The sequence below is a fragment of the Hibiscus syriacus genome, unplaced genomic scaffold, assembly GCF_006381635.1.
Source record: "Hibiscus syriacus cultivar Baekdansim isolate YM2019G1 unplaced genomic scaffold, ASM638163v2 tig00110670_pilon, whole genome shotgun sequence".
In the NCBI taxonomy this organism is placed as follows: domain Eukaryota; kingdom Viridiplantae; phylum Streptophyta; class Magnoliopsida; order Malvales; family Malvaceae; genus Hibiscus; species Hibiscus syriacus.
In genome coordinates this window covers 444,943-455,252 of record NW_024062818.1, presented here as the reverse complement: position 1 = coordinate 455,252, position 10,310 = coordinate 444,943, and the positions used below count along the sequence as shown (strand labels likewise).

The 10,310-nt window shown below is 34.5% G+C and overlaps 1 protein-coding gene across 1 annotated transcript; it reads left to right on the top strand.

Moving 5' to 3' along the window:
- Nucleotides 1-1,566: 1,566 nt before the first annotated feature.
- On the top strand, nt 1,567-3,299 carry LOC120137451 (glucan endo-1,3-beta-glucosidase 11-like). Its single transcript, XM_039153191.1, has 3 exons — nt 1,567-1,648; nt 1,843-2,906; nt 3,176-3,299. The coding sequence occupies exons 1-3, from the start codon at nt 1,606-1,608 to the stop codon at nt 3,257-3,259; spliced, it is 1,191 nt and encodes a 396-aa protein (XP_039009122.1). The 5' UTR covers nt 1,567-1,605; the 3' UTR covers nt 3,260-3,299.
- The last annotated feature ends 7,011 nt before the right edge of the window (nt 3,300-10,310 follow it).

Sequence of the window (10,310 nt, the reverse complement as noted above, 5' to 3'; positions counted from 1 at the left end):
ACAAGTTAGTCCGTGCACTTTAATTTGTTAGAATTTGGTCCTCATACTTTAAAAAGAATTTAAGTTAGTCTGATCATTAGTAAACACATGAATTTGTATTGTTGGTATTTACCAATTTGTAGCGTATAATACGTTCAACTATTTTTTTAATTTTGCTAATTTTTATGAATAAATTGTTAAGTTACTAATTTTCAGATCATTCTTTTAACAATATTATACAATTACATTAATTTCTCAGTTTTCGTAAAATATGAGAATCAAATTCTGACAAATTAGGAGGACTAATTTCTTGGTTTTCAGAAGACCAAAAACTAGGCCAATCCATTGTTACCCACTCCTTGTTTGTCAACTCTTTCCTAAAGCAGTGTCCTAACTTTATTCAACTTGATGAGGCATTCTACTTAGACCTTAATTTTATAATTTTATAATAAAATCTTTTTGCAGAGGAAAACAAACTTTATCCAACTTGACCATATTGCCTCCTATATTTCCCACTTTTTTATTACAAATTTATAAGCTTGTACTATATGGGTGAACAAATTTAATTCGATTCAAAAATTATTTTTTTAAAAAATAAATTATTTAAATCAAATTATTTGAGGCAACTTAAATTTTAATTCCAACATATTCTTCCTTTCTACCTTTGAAGAGAACCACAACTCAATTAACTTTGTCAGACTCGTGGTGCACTAGTGAATTTTAATGTCCTGACATATTATCCAATGTAAATATCATATATATAATAAGAATTCAACTGCATTGGTCAATTAGCGAAAGATTAGTCTATAATTTAATTTCAGAATGGATTATATCCAAGTAAAACTTTTTCGTTGATAACACAAAATAGTTTATTGGATAGATTAAAGTAGAATTCGTTTATCTTCTAAGGATAATGGCTGGATTATATGCTCAGCATCATAACGTTTAGCTGATAATTCTATAAGTTGAATTTAACACTAATGTAAAATATGATGAGATATATTTATCCGAATCGTTATAGTTTAAAAAATTTCAAATTTTACCAGATCTCATAAGGTTAAATGGGTTGGGCACACGTCATAATTAAGCTAATGCCACTTCATTTAATTAAGTCTACCTCATAAAACTAACATTTTAAAAAAATTATAAAACTAAGCGTTTTAATTTCAAAATTTGAGAAGTATAGACACATTTGTGCTTATTTTAAAATTACAAGTACTAAATTTTACTTTGCACTATAGTACATGGACCTATACACCAATTTTACCATTAGCATTTAGGTAGTCCAATTCCTCAACATATGTAACTATTTGAGTCTCATATTAAAAGAAAATTATAGAAAAAAGTAATGCATATTTAATTAACCATAAGTGGGATTTTAGCTTTCCTTTTGTGTGAAGCAAGTGGATGGGGGCAATTGTGTAATAATGATGAAACCACATGAGAAATTGTAAGAAGTTGGTGTGCGTTGGAAAGAGACAAGCTAGTCCAAAACCCAAATAAAAAGACATGGCAAAAGAACCAAGCATAACTCCATGATGTTCCATGTTTTCCTTCTTCTTTTTCCTCCTCAACTTACTCTAGTTTTCTCTTTCTTGAATTTCAACGGGTTCAACAACAATTTCCATGATGTTCCTTGTTTTCCTTCTCCTTTCTCTATGGTTTTCAGGTACCTTTTTTTTATTATTACACCAGTGATTAGTTGACAAGTGTCATTAATGATGTCTATGTTGTTCTATACGCATATTTTACAAACGTAATTGCTCGATTTTGAGTCTTTTAAAAAGAACAACATTTTTTTATCACTGACCATTTTGAAATCTTTGTTGTCTCTAATGTGTGTTTTGGTCTTTGTTTTTACAGAATATGGTGTATCACGAGTTGCTTCATTAGGGATCAACTATGGTCAAGTTGGCAGCAATTTGCCGCCGCCCGACAAGGTTCTTGATCTGTTAAGTTCCCTTAAGATCACAAAAGTGAAAATCTACGACACAAATCCTCAAATTCTGACAACATTCGCCAACTCCGACGTTGAGCTCATTGTCACGGTTGAAAACCAGATGCTGTCCGTGGTAATGGACCCCCAACAAGCACTTCAATGGGTCAGCACCCACGTCAAGCCTTATTTCCCAGCCACGAAGATCACCGAGATCGCGGTCGGGAACGAAGTGTTCACCGACGACGACACGTCTCTTATTGGATATCTCGTCCCGGCAATGGTCGGAATCCATGATGCGTTAGTTCAATTGGGACTAGACAAGTACATTCAGGTTTCGACACCCAACTCATTGGCTGTTCTTCAAGAATCGTTCCCTCCGTCGGCCGGGAGTTTCAAAGGCGAAGTCTCGGCGATCATGCCAGAGTATCTTCAGTTTCTGGCGAGCACCGGCTCCCCGTTTTGGATCAATGCATACCCTTATTTCGCTTACAAAGGTGCCCCGGAAAACGTTTCATTGGACTATGTTCTATTCAACAAAAATCTGGGCATGGTCGATCCTTACACCAAGCTACATTATGACAACATGTTGTACGCACAGGTAGATGCTGTCGTTTACGCCATGTTCAGGCTGGGTTATAGTGGGATAGAGGTGAGGGTGTCGGAGACTGGTTGGCCGTCGAAAGGCGATGCGGATGAAGTCGGAGCGACACTGGCGAACGCTGCCGTTTACAACAAGAATTTGCTGAGGAGGCAAATGAGGAATGAGGGGACACCTTTGAGACCAAACACTAGGCTTGAAGTGTACTTGTTTGCGTTGTTCAATGAGGATATGAAGCCCGGACCGACCTCGGAGAGAAACTATGGTCTTTTTGAACCTGACGGAACCATTGCCTACAATGTCGGACTCTCTGTCTTGTCCACAACTTCATCAACGTCGACATCGCCATCGTCGTCTTCTTCCTTTTCCCTTACATCCTCTGCAGATAAGGTAAACCCATAGTTTTTGTTTTGTTGTTTTATGTCAATGATATTACACTTTCGATCAACCGGTTATGATTAATTATTTTACAAATAAATTTAAAAAGATAATAACACGTAACACACCGACATAAATAAATAATGTGGCCTACATTCTTCACATAAACTTTCACATTTGTTATGTAACTCAATAAAATGTTAATGAGCAATTATTTAACTAATTTCTTGGCTTAAACTATTTCTTTTACCTCTTTAAATGTCATTTATTGTGTGAAGCAGGCAACAAAAATGGGGTACGAAAGATCGGTGTATTGCATGTTTGTGTATTTTCTGGCTTTCCAACTTTTTCCAAGACGACATTAAAGCAAAAATGGCGACTGCCTGTAAATATTACCTTTTGGTATTGGGTCATTTATCCTTCCACAAGACCACTTGATCAAGATGAAAGATGCCCCCAAGTTCTTCACAAGTTGACCTTCACGGCATTGAAAAGCTGATGATTGTTTCATGATGAGAATCTTCTCCAACAATGGATCAAATTCGCCATTATGATCCAAATGGGTATAATTTCAAAACAAAAACATACCCTTTTTGTGAATTGCGTTGGTTTTATTGTTGATGGTGTTTGAAGATGATATATAGCTTATAATTATCTGTAATTTCCTAGACTAAGCAAACAAATCCCCATTGTATTTCTTTTCATTTTAGCTATTGTAGAAGAATTATTTCAATCAGAATCCATCATTTAACGATTAACTCGGTGATTCGAATACGAATAGCAGGTTTTACTATTCGGTTACAAAGAAAGCTTTCTTTTGTTACACTTTTGGACGTGGAATCCATGACTGTTAACTTTCTCTTCCTTATCTTCTCTCCCCAAACACCAATAAGGAAGATCATTTCTATACATATAATAAGAAAAGTTTACGACTTTATTTTTGAATCCCCGAGGTTGAAATCGGTAAGAGGCCACTTTATTCCCTTTGGCCAAATGGCCGTCAGCATTATGCCATCCTTTTCCCAAAAAGGAGCTTTTTTCTCTTAATTTCTTTTTGGTTGTCTTTTATCTGTTAAGGGATGTATGGGAGACAATGTAAGCTAATACTTCGTTAATGGTGATGGGATCGATGGACTTCTTGTTCCTACATCGCCTAACGTGGTGCACATGCATCCACTACCAAAACTTTAAAAATATGATATCCATGGTGTATAATTCTATATTTTTAATGAATAAGATTACGGTATATCATTAAAAATAATTCCAATAAATTTAATTTTAAAATTTTATCATAACATGTGGTCGTCTAGTTTATGGCGTATGAAATTTATCAAATATAAGTCCTATATATATAAAAAAGAAAAATCCAACCAATGGGTTGGTTCATGTGGTAAGCAGTTTGATATCACTTAACCAAGGTTTCAGTTTCGAGTCCTTATGTATATAAAAAATCCCTGTTAGAAGACTCACCCACCAAAATCAAGTGTACGACCCGGGTCGATCCATCTTAGTCAGAGCTAAGCCTTAGAACTGGAGGGTAACAAATAATAAAAAAAAATCCACTTACACTCAATGTTATCAATCGAGTTCCTCTGTAATGGAGTCGGAAAGCGTAGAGGATATTGAGTTTTGTGAGTGCAAAAATGGCATGAATGGAATTAAGTGGAAAAGTTTATTGTTAGATTTGTGTGATCTAATTTTTTTTTACTCGGACTAAGATAATTAAGAAGAAACTGGAGATTTGTGGTGGGAGAGGGAAGAAACTCACTTAATGATACTTTCTTTCCTTTTCGAACTGGTAAAGAATAATAAACTCAATTAGAATATATTTTTTTATGCGTTTATTTTGTAAATAAGAAATTTATCTCTAAAAATAAATACTAAGTATTAGAATTTATAAATAAATCGATTAAACCCTAAAGTGCATTTAAACATAAATCGTTTCATACTTTTCGATGTAATATTTTTTATTCTTTTGTCGATATTTTTTAGTTTACGGTTGATTTATATTCGTTAAGGACTGGTATAAGCTCATTAATATTGTACTTACATTTTACTCTCAACCATTTGACAATAAACGTTTAATCACCTTGTTGTAACCGCTGGTGCTCGAACTCATAACTTCTAGAAACATCAACAATTCTTTTAACTATTGAGATAAGTTGGTCCGTGATATTTTATGCTTTCCTTAAATCCTCTAATCCTTTGTTAATAATATCGTTCATCTCTGGTCCCAATGCGAGATCAATGGGGAATATTCAAGCTGTGTTTGGTTCTTTGGAGAAAAGTAAACAAAGGAATCAATTTATAGCTACCTCTCCTTCCTTTGTATATATATTATCCTAAACTTTTGACGTGGGATTAATCATAGTTTTCCACATTAATTATTTTTCATTTTGCTTACAACAAAAGTGAAGAATTTGATCATGACCGAGATGGATTTTTCATCAGCGATAGGTTTGGATTTTAATTTTTAATTAATTTTCTTTTATTTTTCTAATAAGCAAATCAAGGGTTACACTATCATTATTACATGTTGATTATCATTGTACCCAGTTTTTAAGATAGAGGTTAGTGGGAGATATAATGATCAAGTCATTTCTATCTCGGGCATTAAATGAGTTTTTAGCGATTAATATTATTATTATTTTGTTATTCAAGGCACGAATAATTTAAATTTAGGTATCATAAAAATAATTATATAGTAATTTTTTCAATTTAGTTTTTTTTTTTATTTCAAATATTATCGGTATTTGAATTTATATATTAATCATAAGATTTAATGTTTGATTTCATTAAACCAATTAATAATTGATAAGATAAAATATCGTTTACAAGATTTAATCTAATAATAATGATGATGATAATGTCATCAATAACAACCATAAATATCATAATCAGATCGGATTAGTAAATTAAATTTATTGAACCAATGAGGTAAAATTAAAAATTATGTTAACCGCCGTGATCGATTAAAAAAATAGATTTTTTATTTATTTTTATTTAATTTCTTCAAAATTTACAATTAATTATTATTAAAACAATAGTTCAAATTTATAGAGCGATTTCAAGCAATAAAAAGAGATGTTGTTATTCCTAGAGAACTTAGAGTAAAGCAACTAATGATAATTCGATTTAGCGAACAATAAACCGGTAATTTGACTCCTACTTTCACAACATCGAAATCAACCCCAACCACATGCAAATCGACGTACTATTTTCCTTATTCACGAAGATCTATCTGACCAACAACCACATCATAAAACCACAGCTGCAATTTCAAAGGACATGGTCACTCACTTGCATGAGGTGGAGTTCCACAAGATCTTTCTTTTATAGTACTATGTTCTAATAATGGAATTGACGTTAAAGTTGAAGATTTTTTATAAAACAATGGAAAAAGCTTGAATTTCACCCACTCTTTTCATTTCTAAAAACGGGTCAAAACACCCAAATTGCATGTTATTTATAAAGAAAAGAAAACATCCCTATGAGTCATTGTTCTTTTATACTTTTCTTAAAGACGAATTTTATGTGTTTTAGCACAATATGAGGAAGATGCTGTTATGATAAAGTAAGATTCGCTCCTTTCTACATGGATTGGTAGTTTGGTACCATGGAAATGGAACTAGTGTGACACTAACTACTAGGTTCGGTTCTTTGCTTTCGACAATTATTTGATCGGTATAGTTGGTTTAGGTTTTTTTTTATAAAAAAAAATTGGTTACAAGTTCAGTTTTAAAATTTTAGATATAATGACGACGAAAATTTTTAAAATCTCAACTGTTGCGGAAGACGACTATCGGATAGAGCAAAATCGCAACTGATAATTTGAGAAAATAAAAATGAAGATAAAAGAGACACAAAATTTACGTGGAAAACCCCTAAATAATATAGGGTAAAAACCACGGACAACGGTAGAAGAATTTCACTATGAGAAAATAGGAATTACAACTTCTCTCGATCTACCAAGGAGAAAACAATGATAATTCTCTCTTGATAAATAGGAGAAAACAACTCTCAAGAAACTCTTTAAATTCTCCCAAAGTATATGAAGAAAGCTAGAATGCTTTGGGATGATTTTGAAGCTAAATGAGCTAGGGTATTTATAGTTAAAGCTTAAAGACTAATCTTATAAATACCCTAAAGTACAATGACTAAATTAAATTATACCATTTCTCAAATTCAACAAAAAACAACTACCTAATTTTCGGTGCCTACCTTGCTGAAAATTTCAATTCTTCATTCTTCTTTTTTTCTACACAATTCATGCACCGAAATTATGCACAACTTGTTTGACTTTTCCATAATCTCCCACTTGAAGATTTGATTAGAACAATCATATCTTCACACCATTCTTTCTACCTTGTACCATCGTGTTGCTTATGTTTATGACAGGCCACAAGAGGATCGACACCAAGTAAATTTATCAGCATTGATCGCCTTCGTCATGAAATCTGTTATGTTGTCTTTGGTATGGATCTTCTACATATCTACCGTCCCTTCTTCCATATTTTCACGAATGCAATGGTACTGAACTCGTATGTGCTTTATCCTTGAATGAAATGATGGATTCCTTGCTAGATGCAAGGCGCTTTGACTATCACAAAATAGAGAGACATACTCTTGATTGTGCCCAAGCTCCTCCAATAGCATCTTTAACCAAATTGCTTCTTTACTGGCTTGTGTAACTGCTACATATTCTGCCTCTGTTGTGGATGTAGCCACAACTGACTGCAATTTTGAAACCCAACTTACAGCTCCACCAGCAATTTTGAACACATATCCTGTAGTATATTTGTTTTTATCCAAATCCCCTGCATAGTCAAAATCAACATACCCATTGATAAGTAAATTTGATCCTCCGTAACATAATGCAACATTTGAGGTCCTTTTGATGTATCTTAAAACCCTCTTTACTATATTCCAATACTCTTTGCATGTATTCGCCATGTACCGACTAACCACTCCCACTGCTTGTGCAATGTCTGGTCTTGTACATATCATAGCGAACATTAAACTTCCCACTGTTGATGCATACGGTACTTGAGACATCTCCATCATCTATTATTCACTTCTAGGACTCATACTGGAGGATAATTTGAAGTTAATAGGAAGAAGGGTAGAAATTGGCTTACAATCTTGCATGTTGAATCTTGACAAGATCTTCTTCAAGTAAATCTTTTGTGAAAGCCAAATCTTCCTATTACTTCTGTCTCGGTGAATTTGCATCCCTAGAATCATGTTTGCTGATCCCAAGTCCTTCATTTCAAATTCCCTAGCCAGTTGTGCCTTCAATTCTTCAATATGATCTTTGTTGGGTCCTACAACCAACATGTCATCCGCATACAACAGCAATATAACAAAATCATTATCACCAGACCTCTTGAAATAAGCACAAGGGTCTGCATTAAGTCTGTTGTATCCAAGGCACATAATTAATAAATCAAATCTCTTATACTAACACCTTGGCACTTGCTTTAGACCGTACATAGATTTGTTCAACCTGCAAACCAAGTTCTTCTTTTTTTTTCTTCAAAACCTTCAGGCTGGAGCATGTAAATCTCTTCTTCAAGATTTCCATGAAGAAAAGCTGTTTTAACATCTAGCTGCTCTAGATGTAAGTTCAATGTAGCACACATTGCCAAGACTACTTGAACTATTGTTAGTCGAACCACAAGAGAAAAAATTTCATTGAAATCAATACCTTCTTTTTGAGCATATCCTTTGACCACCAGTCTTGCACGATACCTCTCCACTTGACCATCACCATTTCGCTTGATTTTGAATACTCATTTGTTACCAATTGGATTCCTTCCTTGTGGTAGTGGCACAAGTCCCATGTATTATTTTTATGAAGGGATTCGATTTCTTCTTGCATCGCCATCATCCACAGTGAAGCATCTAAGCTGTTTATTGCCTCCTGGTATGTTGATGGCTCACTGTCTTCTGTTAAAAGGCAGTATGCAACATTTCCTTCTATAACATAATCTGAGTTCCAATTGGGACGTCTTCTCACACGATCTGATTGACGAGTTGTTGGAGCTTCAGAACTCTCTGGTTCTTGTTCATCATGTACTGGTTCTGCTTCAGAAGAATCTCCTTGTTCAACCTCTTTTTCCACATGTATCTGTGTAGTCTCTGACTTTTCAGCGCTATCATTTTCTTCTTTTCTTTGTAGGTTATCTTCTACAAAGATAACATCCCTGCTGATGATCACTTTGCGGGCAGTCGGATCCCACAAGCGATACCCCTTTACACCATCAGCATACCCCAAGAATTTGTATTTCATGAATTTTGGATCCAACTTTGAAATTTCTTGGGAGTTGTACATCACGTATACAATACTTCCAAATACATGGAGGTTTAAATAATCAACTGGTTTACCAGTCCACATCTCCATTAGTGTCTTCAGCTCTATTACAGTTGATGGAGCTCGATTAACCAAATAACAGGCGGTATTGACTGCTTCTGCCCATAATGATTTTTCTAGGCCTATATTGCTCTTGTTCTTTCTAACAAGGTTCTGTTCATCCGCTCTGCTACTCCATTTTGTTGAGGAGTGTTCACCACTGTGAACTGTCTTTTGATGCATTTTTCCTGCAAAAGTCATCAAATTCTTCGCTTGTGTATTCTCATTCGTTATCTGTTCTGGAACACTTGATCTTATTTCCAGAATCAAGTTCTACCCGCGCTTTGAAGATTTTGAAAGTTGAAAACACATCTGACTTCTTCTTAATAGGGTACACCCAACATCTCCTGGAGTAGTCATGATTCTTTTCCGTATTTCAATCTTGTTTGCATTATTATCCAACAATCCGTAGGATAATAAATTTTTCTTCAGGCCTTTCACGTGTCGCACATCTTGAACAAGTTTAATTGTTCCATCATACATCTTCAATTTGATGGTTCCTACGCCAATGATCTCTAAGGCATGATCATTGCAACTATACACAGATCCTCCTGAGACAGGTTCATAATGATGAAACCATTCTCTTCTTGAGGTCATGTGATATGTTACTCCCAAATCAATGAGCCATATATCTGCAAATCTTTTTCTGCCTTCCACGGTGGTTGACGCTTCACAACATAGAGCATCTCCATCATCTGAAGTGTTTGCGGTATTGCCTTGTGGATTGGAGTTTTTATTTAGACTCCAACAATCCTTTTTCAAGTGACCCTTCTTTTCATAGTTGTAGCACTTTAAATTCTTCTTGCTTCTCGACTTCGATCTACCATGTTTGTGACTTCTGCTTTGGTCACATTCTGTTGATCTCCCTCTCATCGTTGTCAACGCTTCTGCTTGTTGCAGATTTACTTGTCTGTCTTCCTTGTTCTTGCGCCAATTTTCTTCTTGTAGAACAGCAGCTGCAATGTCATCGAAGACTAGACTAGTGACATTACTATTTGTCAAGT